Genomic DNA, 26,626 nt, shown 5'->3' with positions numbered 1-26,626 from the left:
CCTACTTTGGGTCCGTGATCCTCAAGATTTCTCTGCAGAGTCTACCAATAAATGTTACGGACTCATCCACAGGGGTAAACTTTGGTATTGGAATATGTGTGGACTGGTACATACTTTGCCAGTCTTGAATCTAGAAAAAAAAAAAAAGAACCCCAAGAACATAAATATTTAGTACATCTTTGATAAGGTAACCTACTTATCCTTTTCCCACATAGTTTTACAAAGACAATATTGCATGAACAGTGAATATAAATGTTCCTTGATTTTGAAGAAAAAATTTTAAAAATTGTATTAATAGCCTCTCAGAAATGCCACATATAATATATATAAAAAAAAGAAATATCTGTGAAAAAGTGAAGTGATTGAGAAGTGGAAAAAGACAAGAATTTCTGGCTTTCTGTCTTATAAGTTAACATGTATCAATGTAATAATAAAATCAAAAATATAAGGCTGGAAGATACATAATCTTTTGAAAATGTCACCTGAATCATGTCAGTCACCTAATTAAAAACTTGCAGAGTGGCTCCTTGTTAACTACCAACTAAAAATCAATCTTCTCAGTTGTGACACTTAAGAATTTGGTGCTCAAATAACCCAATAAAAAAATAGGCAAAGGACGAGTAGACATTTCTCCAAAGAAGATATATAAATGGTCAATAAAGACATGAAAAGATGCTCAACATCGTTAGTCACGAGGGAAATGCAGATAAAAACTGCAACGAGATACCATTTACACACACTGGGATGGCTATAATTTTTTTAAAAAAAGGAAATTAACAAGTGTTGGCGAGGATGTGGAAAAACTAGAACCCTCAGACACTACTGGTGGGAATGAACAAATGGTGCAGGTACTGTGGGAAACAGCTTGGTGGTTTATAAGTTGAATGCAGAATTACTAAATGACCCAGCAATTCTGCTCTTAGGTATACACTCTCATCAACCCAGCTGACCTCCTAAGTCTTTGGAACTCCTGATCACTCAAGTTGTAACAACTACACCAGACAGCTTCATTCTGTAGCCATTTAATTAAGTCTGCTTTCTCCTTAGGACAGTAAATTCTGAGAGGTGAGGTGTCATATAAACTTTTCTGTGACCCTCACAGCTCCTGAAGGTACTCTGAAGGTATTCGTGACTGTGTAGTGGTTACTGATTTTTAGTAACTATTTAAATAAACTTTGTTGTTGGCATTTCTGAGGTTTGGGGCATGTATGGGGCATGTCAGAAGTAACAAATAGAGTCAAGAATATTAAAATCTATTTAGATACCTTTGTTCTTAAGAAGTTATTACACTCTTGTTCCACATTGTAATTTATAATACGAGATACTTCTTCCTGCCAAATCTTCAGACCGTAAATGTTGACATAGTCCTGAATGTATTCAAAAGAACGATGGAACCCATCCATGGTAGCTCCCAGCTCTTTCAGCTTTGGCATCAATTCACTTGGCTGTGCAAAATAAGAAACAGAAACCTATTATATTGGCATAGACTGTCAACCCCTAATACCTACATTAGACTTTAAAGGATACCCCAAGTGAGAGACCGCAGTGACGGTTTGGGACAGCTCTGGAAATACTCATTTCCTACCTCATCTAGGAGGAATGGTAATTTATGCCAGACATCCAGCAAAGAAAAGATTTCATTCATTTGGAAAGAAAGCCTCATATAAAAGAATATATAAAAACTGAATATCAGTGATTTCTCTCATATCATTTGATGACTCTAATCTTAAGAGTTAAAACATTTTAAATTGAATTTACTGACGTGAAAAGCACTCTAGATGTAAATTTCAGGCCTATTCTTTTTCTCTTGAGAAAAATGACCACATTCCCAAAAAGATCAAGCAAAAGAAAAAACTACAGCCTTTATAGTGCCAATCTGTTTTAGGTTTTTTTTTTTTTTTTTTTTAAGTATTTTTTAATTAATAATTAATTAATTTATTTTTGGCTGTGTTGGGTCTTCGTTTCTGTGCGAGGGCTTTCTCTAGTTGTGGCGAGCGGGGGCCACTCTTCGTCGCGGTGCGCAGGCCTCTCATTATCGCGGCCTCTCTTGTTGCAGAGCACAGGCTCCAGACGCGCAGGCTCAGTAATTGTGGCTCACGGGCCCAGTTGCTCCGCGGCATGTGGGATCTTCCCAGACCAGGGCTCGAACCCATGTCCCCTGCATTGGCAGGCAGATTCTCAACCACTGCGCCACCAGGGAAGCCTTGTTTTAGGTTTAACAAATTCTTTTCACTATGAGAAGGAACCCGGAATCATAAACATCAGTTTAATTCTTAAACTTGGGGATCAACAGGTGAAGGAAAGGACTGGTTTTAAAAAGGATTTTCTTATAATATGAATGGATTATAATATAGGATCAAAAAGCATATCAATTGATTGTACTGAACATGATATAGTAGATATATGTTAGAAGGTAGGAAAGGTCTTGTTCATAACAGTTAAAAATGGTGTTCTAGAACATTTTGCAAGCCGAGTAGAGGGAAAGGACAGACCCACTTTGGTGATCTGGTACCTTGGCTCGAGGGTTGAAGATCAATCCCCTATGAAGAGCAAAAGCCACACGCTTAACCAGCTCCTTCCTTATTCCGTCCTCCAGCAGTTGTTTTGGGTCCACCTAAGTGCAAATCGAAAAGCAATAAATGCCAGGAAGGAATAGCTCAGTCCTGAAGAAATCCGGAGGAAAGATAGTTTCCAGAATCCGTAGGGGAGCACTTTCCTATCTCATTACTTGACAATTAGGATTTCTTTTTTGATTTTGTGCAGCTTGGATAGAATTATTAAAACCTGTCACCTCTGCAGGACTTGGTTTACCTCAGTAAAATTCATGATAATTTTACAACATGACATTTCAAAGATGGTGGGTATGGAAAGTTTTAAACTGCCTCACATTTTAATCATTTCATTAAAAGTTAAAAGTGCCTCTTCTCATCACCAGGAGGAGGTGGTAGATTGAAGGGCCTGCATCTGAATTCAGTGCACATGTCTCCCGTGGAAGTTACCTAAGGGCATCTATAGTCATATGAGCAAAATCAAGTTTGGGGTTGGACCACTCTGAAGATTTAACAATTCTCTTTTCTTTCGGCATTCTTGGGATGCTGTTTGTAATTAGGGAGATGAAATAGGAAAGCAACTCTGCTATCTAGCTACACAGCTTATTTTGCTGATTCTTTTTTTCTGTAATGAGAAAGCTTTTGTTATTCCCTAAAAAACAGCCTCCTGTCAAATCCATAAAACATCAAATAGTTTTAACACACTCCTTTGAATTCCCTGAGACTTGTTTCTTTTACTTTTAAATTTGTCAAGAGCTATTATTTTAAAAGTTATAAAGACAATTGATGTGTTCCATCTGGGTTTGATGATATTTAAATTTCAAGGAAGATAATTGGAATGAAAAAGTTGCTGAAAATACAAAAGCCAGAGGAACCTGTTGGACTGCAGCGTGACCATGCAATCAGTAAGAGCCAGACTGTGTAGAAATAACAGGTCAAAGGCCTTGGGTTCTTCAATAGACAAATTGTAAGGAAAGAAAGGAATGAGGGAGAAATCTGAGGAGTAAATCAGCCTTAAAAGACGTATATTTTTTGAATGGCAAGTCTGAACTAGAGTGTCTAGAAATTTATTTTTGGATAATAAAACTAAACAGAGAGACTGGGATTAGGTCAAGGCCCATGAGGAGGATCCTGTGGTGGGAGCTGGCTGAATTATATCTCTGGGCTTGAGCGGTTGTGAGAATGAGTGGTCTTTACCTTATAACAACCAATCAAGCTACATAATCGTTTCTGTAGTTTTCAGCATCTGTGCTCTATTTTACAAGAGAAAGGTAAATTATAAATAAACATAGTCAATGAGAACAAAATCAAAGAAGTAACATGAAGTTTCCAAAGAAATATTCCTTATAAAAACAGATTTAGTGGAAAAGAGTTAAATGTTTTATGAATCTCACGGTCTTAAATGGCTCTACCCAATTCTTCCTAGACTTCCACCAATCTGTGGAGTGCTCCCAGGGAAGGGAAAGACCCCTTCACACAGCCCCTTCCTCACAGTTCTGTCCACACCCCCTGTGGTTAACAACAGTTAGTAGTTTTCATATGGATCCTCCAGACCTTCCTCTATTAATTTATATACGTATTTGTCCTTAAATATATTTAATTAAAAAAACTATATGGGATCATAATACATACATATACATACACACACTGTTCTGCAATTGCTTTTTTCACTTTACGTTTTGGAAATCTCCTAGTGGCAAGTTACTTTTGAATGGCAGCAAAGCAATCCACAGTATGAATGAACCATGATATATTTAGCCATTCTCTTACTCATAAAATGTCTAGGTTATTTCTATTTTTTTGGCTACATCTAACAATGAACATTATATGTATATCCCTGTGTATATCTCACTTATTTTAAGTCATATTAACTAAAGTGGATTTAAACTCTTTGTAAGGGTTTGAAATAGATCCTCAACATTCAAAGGTTAAAGATTAGTGAAAGCCACAGGATCCCACAAAAAGCCCTGAGTTGTTAAACTGGCAGAGACAGTTTACTAAGTTTGAATGAGGTCAAGATGATATTCCCTCTGCTTTTATTATCTGAAAGATTCTGGCAAAAGATTTACATTTTTCTTAAGCAATCCTTTCTTTGATGATTATTGCTAGTTACTAGGTTTTATTATATCCTACTGGTCACTCTGCATTTAAGACTAACCTGGTCCTAGGATGTATCATCATTTAAGGATGAGTTAGGAGGGATAACCTGTGTGTGTACTCTCTGAATATCAACTGAATTAAACTGGCACCAGGCCTAAAGCATGTTCAATAGATTCTATTAATATTCCAGGGCTACAATGGTATTTCTTTAACACATTTTCAGAAACCACATGGTAAAGTTCTGTTTCTATTTAGGTTCATTTCCTATATTTTCTTGGATTTCATTAACACAAATGTTATATTGATGAAAATTTTTTTAAAAATCAGAAATGTTAAGATTTTGCTGATATCAGACAAATGGAAAAATAAACAAAAGCACCATGAACTGTGTGAGTGGGCACATCACTAGTCATTTTAGGATTACAAATTAAAACAGCAATGAGATACCACCTTAGACCCCTTTGGAGAACAAAAATTAGAAAGTGGATAATGGCAAGTATTGGCAAAAATGGGGGAAGATACACAGGAAACAAGTCATGTGAGGAGGCACTCTGGCATTACTGAGACAAATTAAGTACAAATGTGCCCTAAGACTCAGTGACCCACTCCTGGGCAAGCAGATTTCAGAGCAATTCTTACACAGGTCTGTGCTAGGAACATGTTCAGAGATGCTCATCTTGACACTGTTTATGATAACAGGAAGCACAGGTGTGAAAATGAGTGGCATAGGTGTCTGTGCCCTGGGGAACAGTTAAGTAAAATGTGGAATTCTCTGCAGCAGTAAGAAGTAACCAACTACCAGATCCACAGCAACATAAATTAATTTCAAAGCAGTAACTAGTGAGAAAAGTTGTAAAAAGAATGAGACTTAGAGAAGAATATAATTTAGATAAATCAAAACCATGTGCATACATAAAATAACACCACTTGCTAAAAATAAGGATACTTGCATATTTATGGACAGAAATCAAACATATAGAGTGGATGCTATGGGGCATGGGGATGGGCGTGGGCATCCAGGAGAAGAGAAAGAAAAAAAATAAGAGAGTAGCTTGCATTCATCAGTGATGGCAATGGCCTGTGGTCAGAGGGGTACAATGATCTCAGCTCTCTGCACCTGGGGTGCGGTATAAAAATACTAAAAAGAAAGAAAGGTTGCAGGCAGGGAGGGGAGAAACAGTGACTGAGCGAGCTACTTTGCCTAAGGGAATTGAACTATTTTGTTTTCTTTGTTATTACAAAAATTCAATAAAACATATTTTTATTAGAGTTAAGGAACTCCTGGGTGTTATGAAAAATAAGGATTATAATGCTGTCTCTTCCTCTGTCAATAAATGAGTAAAGTGAAGATGTGAAAGCTGCATGTGAAACAGCGAGAGGCATAAGATGGTAACACTGCCCCACAGGATAAATTCTGCAATAATCCAAAGGACAAAGACTCTTACTACAGGGCCACAAAGGCCAGCATTAAGACCATTACCTTGATGATGCCGACCAAAGTTGTTTTCATCATTAAGATGCCTTCAGTAAAAATGGAAATAGCATGAGTAAGCTTGGCAACCTTTAACAAAGAAAAAGAGGTTAATGAAGTACTTCTCATAAACGACCCATCACTTCTATGGGAAGCTAAAATAATTGACTAACAGTTCTGGAATGGGCAAAGACAAGAGAACAAGCGTGCAGCTTTAGGACACCTGTGTATACACGTCCTGGTCAGAAATGAGGTTCTGCGGTGTTGACCACTGTTAGACATACTGGGTGACTGAGTCAGAAGATGTTAAATCGTTCTTTACCCTTTGACCAATCATTTCCCCTTCTTTGGGCCTCAGCATTTCATGCATAAGATGAAAGCAGGACTCAGTGATACGGATGATCCCTTCCAGAAAGAAAAGGCTCAAGGAGATTCTGAGAAGGTAATCTCCTTCTGCTGGCATCTACATTCTTTTCAAACAACACCAGGAGACACTGGTAAGGTTGACTGAGGCTATACTTTTGAGTTAGAATCAATGTAGAAATTCTGAGCTTGACAATCTCAATTCCTGATGTAACGTTTGGAGTTGTGTCAGAGGATATGAAACTGATGCTTGTTATCACATTTTCAAATTTCACTTGATTTTATTTTTCACATCTTTAAGTTCAGGGAAAAAGAAAAGCAGAGGTGTTTTGGGAAGAACAATTTCTAAGGCTGCTTAATTGTGGAGTGGCCTTAAAAGTCTGGCTGCAGGAAGTGGTTCATGGAATATGGATCATTTTGAACCACTGATTTTGTGTACAAAGCAGGAACTTGAATGGGAAAAGTCTAGGCAATGTAGCCCAAAGAGAAAAAAGGTTGATGTGCTGAGACTATTCAAAAGAAAAGTAACCCGCTGAGCTCTACTCCCTCTGAGAACATTCTGGCAGGCGAGGCCGTGAATGACACCAGGACAAGTTAACCAATGAAGGTATAATTGCACTGAAATGGCAAAACCTGGTTATTGTTGAGAGTGTGGAAAAATATCAATAAATCAGAATTGATCCGGTGGTCCTGGGGATATGGCAGGTGACACAGAGCTGTGCTATTTCGTGGTTTTGGGGTTTAAACATCAAAAGGCAGACGTCAAAGGGACACAGCACCTCGTATCGTGGGCCGAGCTGGGCATAGTCCCTCAGCTTGTCTTTGTCCAGCCGCGTCGGCACTTCAATGATATCGTGCGTCTGAAGCTTTATGATCTTTAGAAGGGAAGTAAACATGCTTTCCGGAATGATCTGCAAAACCTTTAATGAAAGGGAAAAGAGGAAAAAACAAATGAACCTCTATTTTATTTCTTAGCTGGTAAATGGTATGGTGACAGTAAGCACGGTGCCCATGTCTACGAACAGCCCTTCGTCTGCAGGAAGGGATGCTAAGGGCCTCACAAGAGCTATTTTAACAACTGCTCTCAGGCACAGGGCTACTTTCCTTCAAACATTAACTGCTCACAGGATAGAGAGCTAATTCTCATAGAAATGATGCAGAAGATGTATCATTTCCACATTACAAATTTCTAAAAGGCTGAGGTTCAGAGACGTTATTAAGTGACATGGCTGTAGAGCCCTCAGCTAGTATGTGACATGGGAAAATTTTGAATCCAGGCCTGTCTGGCTCTATGCTACACCATAAGTTGTTGAAACAAGGACCAAAATGCTCCTGAAAACTTTGATTAAGTTCCAACTAGAATGTGCTGGATCTAGATCTGGCTCTTTTACCAACTATGACTTTGAAGAAGTCACCAAGATCTCTGTTTCTCAATCTCTACACCTATAAAATGGGGGTTAATACCATCAGCATTTAAAAAATAGGTATGAACGTTCTTTGAAAGTAAAAACACGGCTGCACACCCACAGTACCGGTAAGAATAAGTTTATTTTCAGGTACTGCAAATTTCTGGAATTAAATTAAGAATAAGGGAAAGGTATACAACACTATTATGTATAAAATAGATAAATAACAAGGACCTGCTGCAGGGAACTATATTCAATGTCTTGAAATAACCTATAAATATGTAAAACTGAAGCACTTTCCTGTACACCTGAGGCTAACACAACATTGTAAATTAACTACACTTCAATTAAAAAAATAAAAGGATAAGGGAAAGGAACACAGATGTACTTTTTTCAGGGTCCCAAGCACATCGTTTGTATTTAAAACAGCAGTCAGTTTGCCATTAAAATAAACATCACCTTGATGCATTTCTTACCTTTCTCACATAGGACACCAATTCGCCAGAATAATATTGAGATACACTGAGAAGGTCAGGGCTATTTGCTTGATTAATACGGAGAAGGGGCAGGTCAAGGGCAGAGGCAAGCTGGAAGGAAAATAAGATATATCTGTTTCTCTGTTTCAAAAAGTCCTAGAGGGCTTCCCTGGTGGCGCAGTGGTTGAGAATCTGCCTGCCAGTGCAGGGGACAGGGGTTCGAGCCCTGGTCTGGGAAGATCCCACACGCCGCGGAGCAACTGGGCCCGTGAGCCACAACTACTGAGCCTGCGCGTCTGGAGCCTGTGCTCCACAACAAGAGAGGCCGCGATAGTGAGAGGCCCGCGCACCGTGATGAAGAGTGGCCCCCGCTCGCCGCAACTGGAGAAAGCCCTCGCACAGAAACGAAGACCCAACACAGCCATAAATAAAATAAAATAAATTAAAAAAAAAAAAAAAGTCCTAGAAATCTTTTTCCAGAAATAGTAACATACAACAAAACTCTTGGGCTTTGCCCAAAAGAGCAACAACTACTGAACTTCATCAGTGTCATTCATAGTCTCTGACAAGATACAGTTTTTAAAATGAGAGTCATCTGCTACGGCAGTGGTTCTCAGACTGTGGTCCCTGGACCAGCAGCAACAGCATCGCCTGAAACCTTGTCAGAGATGCTGATTCTCTGCCCCGCGCAGATTCACTTAGTCAGAAACGCCGGGGCTGGGGCCCAGCAATCTGGGCTGTGACAAACCTTCCAGGTGATTCTCCTGCATGCTCAAATGTGAGCCACTGAGCTACAGAAGGCAGCTACTCCTCTATGGAAATCAGACATTCTGATTGATGGACTACCATATTGAGTCTAATCTAAGATGACATGGCTTGTAAGAAGTGCCATTATTTTATGCACTGCTCAAAAAGAAAAAACATGCTGACAACTAAACTATGATATGCCATCAATTATACAACACATCCCAATTACAGAGATGTTAAAATATGAAAGTGCACCTCAGAATTGACATATATGGTAATTCCATCAGAAGACATTGAGTAAATTATTTGTTCATTTATCACGAAATGAAATTACCTTGAGAGAAGGGCCAATCTATGCCTGTGTTGTTTAACATTATTCCCTAACCTTTAGAGGAGATCCTAGACTGTAGCAGAGGCTCAACAAGAATTTTTTTTAAATGCATAAGTAAAAGGATTTTATTCATGTCTAGGGAATGAAGGACCCATAGGACACACATTTTTAGTATCCTGTAAAACTTTAAAAACATCTATTTCTTCATTTAAAAACAATTTTCTCTAAGACACTCCAACTTCTATTATTAATTCAAACTTTATTTCCGGCATCTTTTGCAACTATGCTCTCATGAAAAACTTGCTAACAATTTTCAGTCTATAAAAATACTTAAATTAACCAACTTTCTAAAAGGGTGAAATCTTGAACTGAATTAATGAATGAGGTAATAATGAAGGCCAACTCTTCCCTAGTAACTGAGAATGCAATCTTACTGTTATCTGCTTACCTTTAGGAATGTAGCTCTGAGTTTCGTGACCATGGATGGGTTTACCCTTATGCTCTCTTGCATGATAGATGTGAAACTGTAAAAAGAGATAAATGGTAAGGAAACATTCATAATGGCCTTCATTGAGGACAAATGCCAGGCTGTCCACATTACCTGTCAATTAACTGCCAAGCAAAAGAAAGGTCCCCAACGATCTGCATTGTGATCAGGACCTCCTCTTTAATGTTAATGGTTCGGATCATTTGGTGGAGAAACTTGCGAGTATCAGCAAGAAATTGACACACTTGCAGATTTGATTCCAACTGGTGAAATTCTTGAACCTGAGTTACATAAACACACTGGATTTTAAAATTCTGAATGGCCTGTATAGTGTTCACTTTTCCTTGAAAACACTTCCAATAAAGCACACTACTTACTAAGAATGTCTTGGCAAAATTTTAATTTCAAATTATAATTTCAGAAACGTATAAGCCAAGTCAGAAAACAATGCATAATTTCTGAGATTAGAAAATGTTCCACTATTTCTTATCCTGTACATGTATGACGTAATAAGCGAATACTCCCATTTTCCATTTCAGTATCAATAAACATGTATTGGAAAATCCTTCTAATTCTGAAGATTTGCAGGATTGTTAAAAAACAAAATAAGTCACATCACAACCAAGGTGCTGGCACTTGCACATTTTTAAGTTCTTTTGATGGGCTCTTTAAAACAAAATAATGATTCCACAGCGTTTTGACATTTTAAGTATATAATTCAAGGAGCCTGGGCTATATGCCAAAAGAAATAATGCAAAAGAGAAAAAGTATCAGAGATTTACAAAGTTGCTTATGGTGATACTATAGAATAGAAAATCCAAAAAACAACCAAAATAGAAATAGCACAAGTGAGCAATTGTTCTGGAATATATAGGGAAACTGGCATGCTAACAATGGAGCATTATACTGTGTTGCTATAATAGTGGCCATCCTAAAATCCTTGCAAAAATAAGAAAGAGCCTATAAGAAAGTCTTGCAAGTGAAAAAAGTATTAATGTACACTTATATCAATTGGAAAGGGTTCCAGATGAGGATGGATGATGTTTCATATAATATATATGTTTATTGTTCTGATGCTTTTATTTTCCTGGTTAAACATACAATTAAACTTTTAAGAGTGTGGAGGTATAGGAATTCCCTGGTGGTCTAGTCTTTAGGATTTGGCCCTTTTACTGCCATGGCCTGGGTTCAATCCCAGGTCGGCGAACTGAGATCCCGCAAGCCGCGTGGTGTGGTCAAAATTTAAAAAATAAAAAATGAAAAAAAGGATATTATAAAAAAAAGGAGTGTGGAGGTATAATTCCTTTTTTTTGTACAATAATTTTTAAGAAGATAAAAGAAAACTTTTTTTCAGAAAAAATACATCACTTTAAAGCATATGATCGTTATACAACTATTCTCATTTTTGTGTATCCATCCCTTTCCAGGTTTTCTCCCCAAGGCACACGCTTTTTACAAACCTAAAAGTAGCGCATACAATGTAATTTTGTTTTTGCTTTTACCTCCTTACCACAGTTTTCCCAATGTTTCTATACTGTCTTCATAATTTTTTTTCTAAGACTGCATGTTCCCGCAAATTGATGTATCATAATTTTTACTACCATTCTCTTTATTATTGTCATTTAATTATTTTCTCAATTTTAGGGCACTGTATATAATATTACAGTGAACACATTAATTTATATTGCTTTTGCTTCTGATAAAATATTCTCTTAAATATATTTCCAGCAGACTGCTGGGTAGGTCAAAAAGTATGATTCATGATCCGAGAACTGTCATTTAAAAAGACTTTCCTTACCTCTTCCAAAGCCTGTATTAGTTGCACAGTTTTTCTGCCCGCAGCAGTAGAATCATCATAATTTAAAGACAATATTTGTTTTGAGATCTCTCTGAACCAAGCTTGAAGATTTTCTATTAATACAGAAACAAGAAAAGACTGAAATTTCTACTGAAATCCCAGAATTCCTGCAGTGGTGGCTTTGAATTTAATTAAGTAATCCTTTACAAATCTAGCTCTTAGTCACAGAGCTTTTACTATGTACCTAACATTGGTCTTAGGAATTTTCCAAACAATAACAAAAATGCCTCCGGCATGTGACCTAGTAGAAGAGATGAAACTTTCTATATAAATAGCTTAGTTTATAACACCTGGCAGAAAAGGGTTAAACGCCCAAGTTTTGGGTGGGCCAAAACGTGCCTTTGGTTTTTTAAGTAAAAATAAAAGACGCATTTTTCATTTTCACCAAGAACTTTATTGAACAAAGTAATCACACTTTTGTTCCACTACTTTCTGCCAATTTTCAGGCAACTTCATAATTCCATCTTCCCAGAACTTTTTATGGTTTTGAGCAAAGAACTGTTCCAGGTGCCTTTTACAGTCTTCCAAGGAACTGAAATTTTTTCCATTAAGAGAATTTTGTGAAGACCGAAATAAAGGGAAATCCAAAGGTGCAATGCCAGGTGAATACAGCAGATGAATCAGAACTTCCCAGCCAAGCTGTAAGTTTTTGCCTGGTCATCAAAGAAACATGTGGTCTTGAGTTATCCTGATGGAAGATTATGCGCTTTCTGTTGACTAATTCTGGACGCTTTTCATTGAGTGCCACTTTCAGTTAGTCTAATTGGGAGCAGTACTTGTTGGCATTAATCATTTGGTTTTCCAGAAGGAGCTCATAATAGAAGACTCCCTTCCAATCCCACCGTATACACAACATCACCTTCTTTGGATGAAGACCGGCCTTTGGTGTGGTTGGTGGTGGTTCATTTCGCTTGCCCCACGATCTCTTCCGTTCCACATTATTATACGGTATCCATTTTTCATTGCCCATCACAATTTGTTTTAGAAACGGAACGTTTTCATTACGTTTCAGTAGAGAATCGTACGTGGAAATACGGTCAAGAAGGTTTTTTTTGCTTCACTTATGTGGAACCCAAACATCAAAGCGATTCACATAACCGAGCTGGTGCAAATGACTTTCAACTTTTTTTTTTTAATTGATTTATTTTATTTATTTTTGGCTGCCTTGAGTCTTCGTTGCTGTGCGTGGGCTTTCTCTAGTTGCGGTGAGCGGGGGCTACTCTTCGTTGTGGTGCACGGGCTTCTCATTGCCGTGGCTTCTCTTGTTGCAGAGCATGGGCTCTAGGAGCACGGGCTTCAGTAGTTGTGGCACACGGGCTCAGCAGTTGTGGCTAGGGGGCTCTAGAGTGCAGGCTCAGCAGTTGTGGCGCACAGGCTTAGTTGCTCCACGGCATGTGGGATCTTCCCGGACCAGGGCTCGAACCCATGTCCCCTGCATTGGCAGGTGGATTCTTAACCACTGCGCCACCAGGGAAGCCCAGACTTTCAACTCTTGATTTGGATATTTTGAGTATGTCGGCTATCTCCCATGTGGTAAAACGTTGATTGTTCTCAATTATTGTTTCAATTTGACTGCTATCGAATTCAACCGGTCTACCTGACTGTGGAGCATCTTCCAGAGAGAAATCCCCAGCACGAAACTTCGCAAACCACTTTTGACACATTCGATCAGTCACAGTACCTTCTCCATAACTGCACAAATCTTTTTGTGTGTTTCAGTTGCGTTTTTTACCTTTCTTGAAACATAATATGCCGAAAATGTTGCTTTTTTTCTTCCATCTTCAATATTAAAATGGCTATTCAAAAATTCATCAATTTTTATAAGTTTTTTTTAAATGCATGCTGATGTGACAGGTGTCACATACAATCTAACAAAATTGTTTCGAATGAAGTTAAAGACAACTAAGTGCTACTAGAGCCACCTTATGGAAAAAACTGAACAAACCTTTTGGCCCACCCAATAAATGTTGTAAACTGATGTGTGCAAAGATGGTAGTGCAGGTGGGGAGGAGTCAGGAAGGAACTGAAGGATGTGACACAGAGTTAAGAGGATGGGTAGAGGTCTGGACAGGCAGAGGGAGGGAGAGGGAAAATCTGTCCCTAGACGAACAGACAGACATGAGCAGAGGCTTTGGGGCAAAATGACAATGGCGTGTCTTGGAGGGCAAAGAGGGACCAACATGCAGGAGAGTGAAGTGTGAGTGGTGAGTTGTGGGGAGTCTGAATGGATTAGGTGGCGCCATTTGCGCTCACAAACCAGCCAGGCATTTCTCAAGGCAGAGATGGGGAAGGCCATTAACATGCTCTGAGGACCCTCAGTGAATCAGGCCAAGTTTTAAGCTTAGTCTCATTTAATTTTCACAAAAATCTATGGAGTAGGAATTAAAAGCCATTTCTCAGATGAGGAAGCTGATGCCCAAAGATATTAAGAACCCTCTGCTGCGTGACACAGTTACTAAATGGAAGAGCCAGGACGTGCAAACCGTCAAAGGCTTCGCTATTTTCACCTCACCAAGTTGATTCTGTAAAGGTTTTTTTTTTTTTAAATTGTATTGATTTATTTATTTATGGCTGTGTTGGGTCTTCGTTTCTGTCCGAGGGCATGTAAAGGTTTTTTGTTTTATCAATGGAATGATTTCACTTTAATAAAAGCATTTACGGGCTTATAATCTAAGTTATTTTAAGAATTGACATAAAGAACTAGCTATAATTTTAAAGATTTTTTGTAGGACCGAGGGACAGCTACGGAGTAGCTGAAAGAACACATGAGGTAATGAGTGAGATACAGGCTCTGGACCTTTGTTACCCTCGGCAAGTGATTATAAAATAATAAAGATGTTTATCTCACAGGACTGTAAGGATCAAATGAGAAATATCTGTGAAAGTACTTCCTAACTGAAATATGCTATAGAGCCAAAAAAGTATAAGATATTGTTTTGAATAACCTTTGAAACATTGCTGGTATTTATAAGAACTTAAAAGAGACTAGAATACAGATTAATGTGTCTGATTAGACAACTAATCTGGTTAGATTGGTCCTGGTGGTTCTTTGTTTTTTAGATACAATATGTTGACCTGCAAAACATGTTGTCAATTTGTATCACACCATTAGAAACTGCTCTAGTTTTTCCAATAGGAATATTAATGTAATTTGGAAATATTTTTTGACCAGCAACAAATAAATCAAATACAATAGTCATAAGCTTGTATTGATTAACAATAGTGAAGCTTTTTTAAATAAAAAGCTATATTATTCATCAATTCTACTGTATAATTAACTTTATCGGAAATAAATTTGACAGTTAAAACAAATATTAAGCATCAAAAAAAAAATAGTTTTATTTGTCATCTTAAAATTCAGAATGGTCTTTCAGGGGCAATTTGAAAGGATCCTATCTATAGAACAGGATCCTTCAAAAATTTTAAGTGATACCACAATTTTCCCATAGATAAAATTTCCTAAAAGTAGCAAGATTAAAATTGTTAAAGTAAAACTTGAGCTATGTTGTTTCAAAACAGTCTGCAGGTCCCCTCTTGTGCCACTAGATGGCAGATGCACCAGTGAAGAAGAACCAAATAGGACTGGAACACAAGACTCTTAGATATCATTTATGTTAGCAGTCATTAATATTCTTGGGTGAAGTATCCTTCTGAGAAGATCATGAAAGTTATGCCCCCGTCCCCATGCACATAAAATTACACACTAATGACACACCAGTTTTGCATACTATGGCGGTGGGGGGAGGATATGACTATAAAATACTATTGTATTTACGAACCGGAGTACAAGAACCCATGATTTAGCCCAACCTCCTACTTCAAAGATAAGAAACCTGAAGTCCAGAGAGAATATGAGATTGCCCAAGGGAGCACAAGGCTAGAGCAGACAAAACTAAACTTCTGATCTTCATTAGCAACATCCCAGCATACAATGAGGACACGGTAATGACTTTTTACTCTGCTGGTTTCTAATAATCTGTGTATACTTTTAAAACACACCAACAATTCCTCTTCAGCAATTACCATTTTTCTCCACTCTGGTTAGGGGTTTCACTCCTGAAAAGACATCAGCAAGCTCCGTCATCCGCTCTGAGCCCTCCTTCTTGTAATATTCCCATTTGGCCTGCTTTTCTGAAAGCATTTGCTTGAACATCTGTTGAAGAGACAGAAGAGATTTACTGATTTAAGAGAAAATCCAGCTTAGGCAGTTTACTAAGAAAGCCTGCGCGAAACCCAATTTATTATAAAAATAGGTGCCTAACATCAGTCTGATGCCACCTCTTAAGCATTACTACTTTATACAAATTGGGGGGCAAAAGCTAGACCATCTCTAAGACAGTGGCTCTCAGACCAACTGAGGCAAGGCGAGTGTTGGTTCTGAACTGGCATTAATGTCTGGGGCTAGTTCCTGAGGCCACCTGATCCAAACCCCCAAAGTTACTTTTACAGAACCTGGACATTCCCAGGCATCTGTGATTTTTATTATGTCCATAGAGGCTTTTTTAGGAGTAAGACCAAGCCCAGAATTTCCTTGACTGAACTCAAATCCTCAAGGTCCTTAGGTCAACCTTGTTAAAATGCAAACTACCACCCTACTTAGGCCCTTTTCAATAGGTTCTCATGGCTTTTAAGATGAAGACAAACACCCTGCAAGGCCCAGCGCAGGCTGCCCATCTGTCAACCTTACTTCCTACCACCTTTCTCTTGCATTCTCTACCCTGCAGCCAACTGGGCTTTCAGATCCTTGAACTGGCCAGGCTCTTCCCTACCCAAGAGGACTTAGACATATTCTGTCCTCTCGCTGGAATGTTCTCCATCATGCTCCCCCATCTTTGTCTTAGCTAACTCTGACAGGTTCCTTCCTCAGCTCCCTTCTGAAACTCTTGCTTCTCTTCTCAGGGAAGTCGTCAAAGCTAGGACAGGACCCTTTATTTTAGGTACCCAGAGAACTATGCTCCTCTCCTATACAGCGTATACCTGTTTTTATTCATTTTCATTTGTGTAATTCTCTGATTACTGTCCGCATGCCTCATTAGACTGTAACTGTCACCATCTGGTGCATTTTTTCTATCACTGTATCCCTAATGACAGTAGGCACTAAATGCTTGTTGTTTAATCCTGTCCTTTTCCTGTAAGAATGATCTCAGACAGCTAGAATCTGTAGCCTGAATCAGAGGCACAGCTACAAAACCCTAATCTTTAAAAAAAAATTTTAAGCATAAAAAAACTAAGACTTTGGTGATCATTCATTCAATATTTTTACCTCTTTGAGTATAAACTCAAATTGTGCAGTATCCAACAGCAATTGAAAGAGGATCTTGGGATTGTACCTAGAGTCTGTTAGAATCTGGTCCTTGATTTGACGAAGGCGTTTGTTGTTTGGGTCACAGGCTAGACATGGGAGAAAAGAGTTTCCAATTTATTAAATGTGTAGAAAATATCTATAATAAATAAGATGAATTCTTAAATACTTTCATTTCCCTTTTAAGCATTTAAAAAGTAATAAGCAAAATGTATATCAATAATAGGTAGTAAAATAAATTATATTACACCCATGCTATGGAGTACGCACAATTGAGCTGTTAAATATGACACTGAATCTGACATGGAATGTCATCGTGATGTACTGTTGAATGAAAAAAGCAAACTGAGAACAGTGTTTCCAAATTTTGTAAGCATCGTGTGGGTGGTTTGTTATCGACTATCCAGTATGATGGGTCGAGCCTTTCGGCACCATTTCCTAAGTGTGTGGCCTCCTTGTGTCCTGCTTGAAGCTGCTTTTGTTTTAAGCATTGATCTCTGCCATTCAACTATGGACAGGGGTGCAGAAAAGATTTAACACAGCAGGCCCGAGACTGCCATCTTCAAAAAGGCTTGTTTGCAAGGCCGGCTCTTGGCTGGCATTAAGGAATTTGGATTTTGGAAGAGTTCCCACCATTTTGAGAACTGGTAAGAATGGCCCACCATGCTTTAACTCTTTGTACAATGTGGTTTATTATGAACACCTGCTTTCCTCTGGGAGTTTGGAATTTTGTTACCTGCCAGGCAGAGGCTGCCTTGATGAGCCCCCAATAAAATCCTGGGCACTGAGTTTCTAATGAGCTTCCCTGGTTGACAACATTTCGCACATACAGCCACAACTCATTGCTAGGGGAATTAAATGCATCCTGTGTGACTTATCAGGAGAGAACTCTTAAAAGCTTGTGCCTGGTTTCCTCTAGACTTCACCTCAGGCACCTTTTCCCTCTGCTGATTTTGCTTTCTATCTTTTTCCTGTTACAAATCATAGCCATAAATACTACTATATGCCGAGTCTAGTAAAGCACTGAACCTGGGGTGGTCTTGGGACCACTGATACAACAGGGAAGCAAGGCTACCCACAAAAAGATGTGGCACCTCCAAAGAGGAAGAACCAGACCTGAGACCATTCTGCTCTTTGTAAAGGCATGACTGGCACTCAGAGCTTTCTGGATTATCCACCACCTAGACCCAGAGAGGTTATGGCTACAAGGCCAAGTTCACAACATTAGGCAGTGATGACCCAGGGATAAGACACCAGATGTCTTGATTCCCTGGTCAGCCTCTCAGTTGCCAAGCTAAATCATTTCAAATAAAATAAACATTATGTTAAAAACGTATATAGGATAAAAAATACTGATATTTGCTGAAATTGGTTTACGGGGTCAATTATTTATGTAAGAAAGAAAAAGAAAATAGGATAAGGTAAAATGTTTACAAGTAAAAGCTGCTTAGACTGCAAATAAAGTCAAAATAAAAACTTTAAGACAATAAACACTGTCAGAAAGTTCACAGCTGATAAGGTACAAGGACCCTGATAGTTGCTCTAGTATCACCCGTGTTCACTCCTGCTTTCCAAGCCCTCCCATCAGCATCTTAGGAAGTCCGGCATGTACAGAACGACCATGCTTTACGAGCACATGTCAGTGGTGTTTTTGGTGCTTCAGTTACGGTGAAGCCTGAGCAAGGCTATTTTACATATTGATTTCCAAGTTACTCCATCAGAAGGAGACTCATGACAACCTGGAGGAGGGCTCAGTTTTCATGGGGAACTGCAGAGTTCTGAATTACCATGCGTTCTCCAGAACTCCCTAGGAAGAAATATATTGGCACTGATGACATTGATCACACAGAGACAATTTTTCAGCTTCATGATTGCCTAACTTAAAAAAAAACAAAACAAAAACAAAACAGAAAAAAAAACGAACTTGGAAGGAGTTCCACTTGTCTTTATGTTAACTCTAATTCAACAAGAAATCTTCTGATATTAATTTGCTTTCATTTTTGGACAGGAGACATCACTGTGCATTAACAATTAGCTCCAGCGAGTTAACAGGAGGGAATATGAGAAATCTGCGCCTTCCTTTCTGCACGCCATGGCCAAAACACCATAAAAGCTAAATAAGCAGTTACTTTTCCCACATATGACTCACAACCAGATAGGCAAATCATTTGATTCTTGTAAATTCTGACCTTGTGCGATCAGGTCAGACAATTGCCAGCTCAGAAATGGAAACAGATGTGGCCGAAGAGAGAAGCAGAGAACCCTGGCAAGCCGAGGCTGTCCCTGGCAGGGGCACAAATCCAGGAGACCACTGGCTTCCAGAACGTAGGCACGGCTGTCAAGCACAGTCGTCCAGAAGACGAAGAGGAGGCTGAGTCACTAGAAACCCACAGTTGCCTTTATGATAGGATAAAGAGAGGGCTCGAGTTGTTTATATGCTTCAGAATGTAAGACTTTTGGTAAAGAAGATTACAAGCTGAGTCAATGTAGTAAAATCCTCAAATTAGGACTGGATTTTATGTTAAACATAAACTCGACTAATTAAAGACTAGTCCATTAGATGATTCGGCCCTGTATTCATGCTGAGAGTAAACTGTAAATTGGAGAGAGATCTAGGCCAAGAATCGAAATGATGAAAACAACGCAACAAAACAAAACAAAACTGGAAAGCAGCATTTGTGGGAAAGATTTAAGAAGCTGGAGATTTCTGGCGTGAAGAGGGAAGGCTGAAGAGAAATTCCACGTTTTCAAAGAGATGAAGGATGAGGAAGTCCACCTGCTGTTCTCACTGCTGACCTCTCACAGGATGCGAAGACAGGGGGCAGCTAGAGGAAGCGTCAAGGGCATCTTGCCTGGAGGGTTTGGGAGACGGGGCTACTGTGTTACCGAGGGAGGCTGCAGGATTATCCGGCGTGGACAGTTTTTCTTTGAGAGACACAGTCTTACTTGAAAGAACAAGGAGGTGTTGAAAGTGGGACCAGGGTAGGTGCTCAAGAAAAGTTAGTTGAGTGAAAAACAAAAAGCAGAGGCTTGGCTTTCCAGAGCTGCTGAATGACACCACTCTTAGGGGAAGGAGTATGCAGCTCTGGATGAGGGAACTCTTTAGTAATTAATATTGATCGAGCATTTACTAAGTATGAGGACTGCGTCAGCTCCAAATAAGCTCAGGTATTAGTCCAACCTACTTAATTTTCTACTATTAATCCAGGGGTTTTAAACTCATGGGCTTAGGGAATTCCCTGGCGGTCCAGTGGTTAGGACTCTGCAATTTCACTGCCATAGGCCCAGGTTCAATCCCTGGCTGGGGAACTAAGATTCTGAAAGCCGTGCGGCAGAAAAGCTCCTGAGCCTGATGGCCAATAGGGTCTCAGAGAGGATCATGACCCAGAAAAGATTAAGACCCCATCTACCATAATTAAGCACCAGGGTCTAGCCAGTTCCTCAGCAAAGTGGAGCCATGTTTTTCTGTCCTTCCAAAATCATACTTTTCTTCCATCATTGCCCCAGACTAGAATTTCTTCTGCTTTTTACTATAAAATCCTATCAAGGGCTCGTCAGCTCCTGTCCCCTCTGTGGAGCCTTGTTAGACCACCTCTGCCCTTCCACCCCAAGCAATGTTTCTCTTCTGCTCTGGGCTCTGGACTCAAATCCTACCAACTATTTTACACCTCTGGCTGTTAGGTGCTGCCTTGGCCCTTGTATTAGTTTCCTATTGCAGCTGTAACAAATTACCATAAACTCAGTGGCTTAAAAATGACACAAATTTATTCTCTCATAGTTCCAGAGGTGAGAAATCAGAATGGGTTTCACTAGGCTAAAATCAAGGTAGCAGCAGGGCTGTGTTCTTTTTTGGAGGCTCCAGGGGAAAACAGTTTTTTTGTCTTTTCCAGCATCTAGAAGCTGCCTGTACTCCTTTGCTTGTGGCCCTGTCCAATCTTTAAAGCCAGCAATGGTCTACTGAGTCTTTTTCATGATGCCATCTGTCTAGTTCTGACTCTTCTGCTTCCCTCTTCCCAGTTTAAGGATACTTGTAACTATGCTGGGCCCACTGGGATAATCTCCTTACTTTAAGATCAGCTGATTAGCAACATGAATTCCATCTGCACCTTGACTCCCCCTTTGCCATGTAACATAACATGCCCACAGGTTCCAGGGACTAGGCCATGGACGTCTTTGGGAGGGTGGGGTGGGAAGCCATTATTCTGCCTACTACAGATCTGCAGCTATACTTTCTCACATGCAGACATCTGATCTCCTCAGTCTGACCAGTGACAAGCTCCTCAAACTTGGGAGGTAGATTTCCTCATATTCCCAAGCACCTAACGGGACCTGACACAGGGGCTGTTCAGGCGGGCCACTGCTTTATCCAAATTGACACAAAAATGACTAACTTAGAAAAGCAGCTTGACTCTCATCCAAGGGCTAAAGCACTTTACATCACGCAACAGACCTGGGTTCGGAAGGCCTATATATGGATGGGTACAGACGGTCGCGCCTTTTCGTGCGCTACCTGAGTCTGCGGTGTGAAGCATCAACCATCGAACGGTGACGTTGCAGCCTCTCAGGCAGTTCAGAAGCCTCGGGATGCTATCCAGAACCCGATCCTCCCTCAGACAACCTTCTTCCAGGAACTGCTGCGCTTGTGCGTGCGCCCTTTCGCTGACAGTCGCGTATCTGCTTGCCTGTGGAAAGGAAAAAAAAACCTGAATTACATTTCAAAGAGAGAGAGAATCACTTATCTTGAAAGTGAATCACACTCAAAAGAATCCCTCGACAAATAATAACATTTCTGTGTGAGACAAACAGCACACAGACTGTAGCTGATAAGGCTCAAAGGCAAGTGGCTTATCGGACATTTTTTGAAAAGAGCACTGGACTTAGAACTGAGAGACTAACATCTAGAAATATTGGTGTGACTTTGGATTTAACCTCTGAGTATTGGTCTCCTCAAATGTAAACTGGAGAACTGGAGTGGGTGGTTCCTGGTGTCGCTTCTATTCGTAACTTGGAGGGAAAGAGACACAAAGGCAGAAGCTAAATTGACCGTTCTTCCTGTTAATATCGACAAATGAGGCAGAGCAGAGCAGAAATACTCAAAAGGTGAGTTTCTACGTATAAAAGCTTAACAAAAGAAATACATCTCAGCATATCAAAACTGACCAGCCTTTTTGGAAATTTGGTCATTCTGCTTTACCTAAAGCAAGAGTTAAATGGTAAACATCATTAACCTAGTCAGGTTAGTTTAAAACAACCACAAGATGTGGCATTGGAAGCCTCTGAAGAACTTCTTGCAATGTTATGAACGAGAAGATGTGATTTTGGAAAGGAATTTTAGTCATGAAAAATTAATGCTCTGAGGCCAGTAAATATGGAAGCGCCACTTTCTCCAATATATTTCTAGGGGACGTGCCAAAATTGAAATTATTTTGTGCATTATTTATGAAATTCAATTTGTTTGAATAAAACATGCTGAAGTTCCTTGAGTGAGTATTATTCTATGCACATTTGGAAACTCAAAAACTCAGACAGACAGGTTGAGGAAGATAATCACTGTTTAGAAATATCAAGTATGCTCCCCAATAAAAAGATTTTATTTTGATTCTTCTGTTTACTCAGGTATTTATTTCCTTCTGCCCTGGGTTCTCATCAGAGAGACAGAATATAGCCATTTCAACTTTAAGGAGATGCCTGTCTTTAGTCTTGTTGCTTACTTCACACACCAGAAATGATGAGCTTCAATTACAGTGAAAGGGTATATTGTCCACGTCCAGTTACCATCTTCAACACTCATCCTACTGATGAAAACATTAAAATTCTAGCTACTAGTGAAGGGAGCTCTGTCCATGAGGACACAGTCTTTAAGCAGGTGTAAATGAAGTCACCTGGGGCCAGATGTCACACTGGTTCATTTTAGGGTGTTGAATCTTCCTCAGGATCCAAGGCTCCAATTTATACAGCCCACATAAGTTAAAAATCTACAATTACCTCTCTTATTCCAATGTGCAAAATTCACGTTTCATTAATCCTTGCACTAAAATGTCTATGTGGGCATCTTCCAAATCGATTAGGAAATCTACTTGGCTCATTTCCTATGCCATTAAAGCAGGTGTGCAGTTGTTTGAGAATCCTCCCAATTAGCCAGAACCTACCTGTTCTCTGACGTTTGAAAGGTCCAGGGTATTGTTTAAAGCAGTTTTTGCAGCTTTGTAGGGTTCCCAAGCATCTGCTAGATTAACTGTGATCCCCATGTAAATACTAATTACCTGAAAGAGGAGACAATCGTTCAGTATTTGTTAAATATCTACTCACTTCAAGGCAAGGGGCTGGGAAAATACAAAGTTATAGAAGACATCACCCACTCCTTCAAGTTTAAATGCCATTCCAGTGAAAAACCAAGATTTTCCAAATATTCAGGGAAGTGTTTTTCTTATGAGCACTTGGGAAAAAGAGTGACTATTAAATGTTGCTATTCATGGGAAAATAACTAAAACAAGGTTTTCCTTTCAAACTGCTGTGTGTAAGATTCCTAGATGAAGAAAAATGAAAGGGGAAAGAAAAGTAGACACTATGACTGGAGTAGTGGTTTTCCCAAACATTTTCATCTCACCTTTATACTCTTAAAATCAAACTAAACTTGTCCCCCAAATTTTTGTGAGCAGAGTGGCATTGTGTTTCACATTTATTCTTTTTAAAATTATATGCAATCCCTCTTTATCCCTATTAATATTTTCCTTTAAAACTCTTTGTGGTCTAATATTTTCTCACTAGCTTTTTATTGGTTGGCATTTGTCTGGCATATCATTTATTTTATTTATTTTTTTAAATTCCTTTATTTTCAGTGTGCCAGGGTGCTTTTTCAGGAATGTATCTTGTAAGTATCATGTAATTGGACTTTGACCTTCCTTAATACTAAACGTGTTTCTGAGTACAGCATTATGGACAGAACCTCTTTGTTAAGCTTAGGCAAATGAAGCCAGACTCTCAGAACTTTCCTCTTGGCTACTCAACTCCCAGCACATGGGTATGATTCATCTGTGGATAGGAAGCATCACCTCCTAAATGCAGGCTGCTCTTCTCACCAGTAAAGCTCCTCATTCAGGTCCCTCATAATTGCTGGTAAGAAGTGAAATAAAATCTGCTCCCTGAGAATGTGATCCAATTCACTGTACTTTGTTAAAACCTCTATGTGCAAAGAAAACATTTCATACATATTAAGTACAATGTCAGTTTTAAACCTTTAAGAATTAATATTTTTAAGTGAAATAATGTTTAAAAAGTTACAAGCACATCCTTGCAGTAATGTAAACCTTGGCCCCATCAACATTAGCTTATAGATAAAACTTACTATAAATGTGCAATTCCTATTCACAAAGTGACAAATTAGATAAATTCTGCTAGCTTAGATTCATAAAAAAGAAAAGAATAAAGAAATGCTTATGTAACTTCGTTGCAATCTCAGTAGCTAAAGCGAGATACATTTTAACACGAGGTTTTACCTTGAGACTATCCATTTAAAGAAAAAAAAAAAACACAAATGGGAGCTTCAGGAAATTTTACTGACTGATTTATTCCTTCCTGATTTATGAAATACTCAACAGACTTAAAGTAATTTTACTTAAGTGAGTTTATGTTTCATAATTTCAACATTATGACCTTTGGATTACAGGCCAAAAGAATGGAAAAATCAGTTCTCCAGCAAGTTTATCACAGAGGAAAAAAAAAGACTAATAGCAATACTTGCCCAATTATCTGGAAAGTATTTATCCACTATCTCTCTCATTTTTGCTTGATGGGTATGAAGAATGGAAGGCTCAAAGTAGAGAATTACATACAACATGGCGGCCTGATTTGCCAGAGCTGTGCTCCGATGTTCTGGCAATGGATACGCTGAGACCTGCAAGACAGAGACCAGACCAGGAGAGGCAGATGTTAGCAACAGCTGAACTTACATGTGCCAAATAAATGACCTAGTTCTAGGACACATCAGCCTCTCAAAAGTCCGTCTCCTTTGAGGATCCCGGGCACTGGAAACAATTCTCAGATTATGGCATTGGGAACCAGGACCTTCTTTCTTATTTCTAGCCACGTGACATTCTCTTGACTATCCTTGACTCTGCTGCAATTCTAACTCTTTTCCCTAAAAAAAGAAAAAAAATTTAACCCTGCGTCTCCCACTAGTTGTCCATTTCTGTGTCTCTCCCATCACAGACAAGCTCTTAGAACTGACAGATTCCACACTCACTGGTGCTCTCACTTCCTGTTTATTCTTCAACTCACTGACATTTGATCTCCACCATCACCTCAATGGAACTCCCTAAGGCCACTCATAACCTCACAGTCAGCTAGTTCAATGGACTCTTTTTAGCACTCTCACTTAAATTCTCTGAGGAATGAAATTCTCTCCTCCTTTGGTTTCCCAGACACCACTCTCTCTTCTCAGTCTGCTTGCTTTGTGTTCTGCTTCTCTCTGTCTTTTACATGCTGCTGAGTCCCAGGGCTCCATTGCCTCACGTATTAGGAATCTCTGGCTCCACATAGTACACAGCGCCTCGAAGACCATGAGCAGAGAGGGAGGAAGTTATTACAAGGACAGACACAGCAACGTCTCATGGAGCCCACAGGCAGGAATGTGGTCAGGTCTTGGGAAGCGCCTGGAGCTTCGAACCAGAAAGGCTTCACTGTTTCTCCCCTGGATGTGTTTGCTCAACTTTTCTCTCTCTCCAGACTGTTCTCCATCACATGGCAGAATGAGGCTGCCCAAACTCCAAGTCTTGCATGTTGTGGGTAAAACCCTGTCCAGAAATTGTTTCTCAGGCCCAATTCCAAATTACCTGGTGACAGGGAATCTGATCCATCTTGGGTCAAGTGACTGGCCCTGGTCCAATCAGCTAGGAACAGGGGAGGTGGAGGGCAGAGAGGGGGTGGACAAACAGCACAACCACAGCTCAACCCCTGTGCTAATAGAGGTCACGGGGCAAGGAGAAAACTGAAACACATTGCCTTGAGACATGGACAAAATGGACCGCCTAAGAGGCAGAAGGGTTAATAGAAGAGTTAACGAGAGGCAGTAAAGAAACAGCGTGGGCTTTGAAATCATACAGGCCTGCATTCAAATTATGGTTCTGCTGCCTACTTATGTGATGTTGTGAAAATTATGTAAGCTCTCTAAGCCTTGTTCTTCTCAACAGCAACATGAGGATAGTGCTGTCTATTTTGAAAGATTATTGTGAAAAATAGAGAAAACAGTATTCGAAAAAAACCTCCTATGATTCTGGTTCATGTTGAATTCTCAATAAATGGAAACAAATATTATAGAGACCTGGAATCTGCAGGTAGCTCCTCATTTTGAGTTGTCTTAAAAAACCAAACAAAACAAATAACAACCAAAAACTCTTTATTTACACTTAACATGTTCATACCAAAAACTAGCAGGCTACCTAAGAACTGTACAGAACAGGTGTGCTCTGTAATAAATGATATCCAGTTATCATAGGTCCAACTCTTTACTCTCTTTTAGTAAGAAAAAATATATATAA

At 39.4% G+C, this 26,626-nt stretch overlaps 1 protein-coding gene across 2 annotated transcripts in view; it reads right to left on the bottom strand.

Annotated features, from left to right (window-relative positions):
- The window catches only part of WASHC5 (WASH complex subunit 5), a 55,109-nt gene that overhangs the window by 16,948 nt on the left and 11,535 nt on the right, over positions 1-26,626 (bottom strand). For both annotated transcript variants that reach the window (XM_036830291.1, XM_036830293.1), the window contains 14 exons: positions 24,832-24,984; positions 23,240-23,353; positions 21,601-21,772; positions 17,052-17,179; positions 15,812-15,941; positions 11,729-11,841; positions 10,045-10,211; positions 9,892-9,967; positions 8,366-8,476; positions 7,263-7,403; positions 6,130-6,210; positions 2,513-2,614; positions 1,266-1,445; positions 6-130 (listed from right to left, as the gene is read on the bottom strand). In XM_036830291.1, coding sequence (XP_036686186.1) covers positions 6-130; positions 1,266-1,445; positions 2,513-2,614; positions 6,130-6,210; positions 7,263-7,403; positions 8,366-8,476; positions 9,892-9,967; positions 10,045-10,211; positions 11,729-11,841; positions 15,812-15,941; positions 17,052-17,179; positions 21,601-21,772; positions 23,240-23,353; positions 24,832-24,984 — 1,793 coding nt within the window. The remainder of the gene's footprint in view (positions 1-5; positions 131-1,265; positions 1,446-2,512; positions 2,615-6,129; positions 6,211-7,262; positions 7,404-8,365; positions 8,477-9,891; positions 9,968-10,044; positions 10,212-11,728; positions 11,842-15,811; positions 15,942-17,051; positions 17,180-21,600; positions 21,773-23,239; positions 23,354-24,831; positions 24,985-26,626) is intronic.

This window comes from Balaenoptera musculus, chromosome 17, assembly GCF_009873245.2.
Source record: "Balaenoptera musculus isolate JJ_BM4_2016_0621 chromosome 17, mBalMus1.pri.v3, whole genome shotgun sequence".
NCBI classification, from domain to species: Eukaryota; Metazoa; Chordata; class Mammalia; order Artiodactyla; family Balaenopteridae; genus Balaenoptera; species Balaenoptera musculus.
The sequence above is the reverse complement of the archived record's forward strand: the minus strand, read 5'-3'. Positions and strand labels throughout refer to the sequence as shown.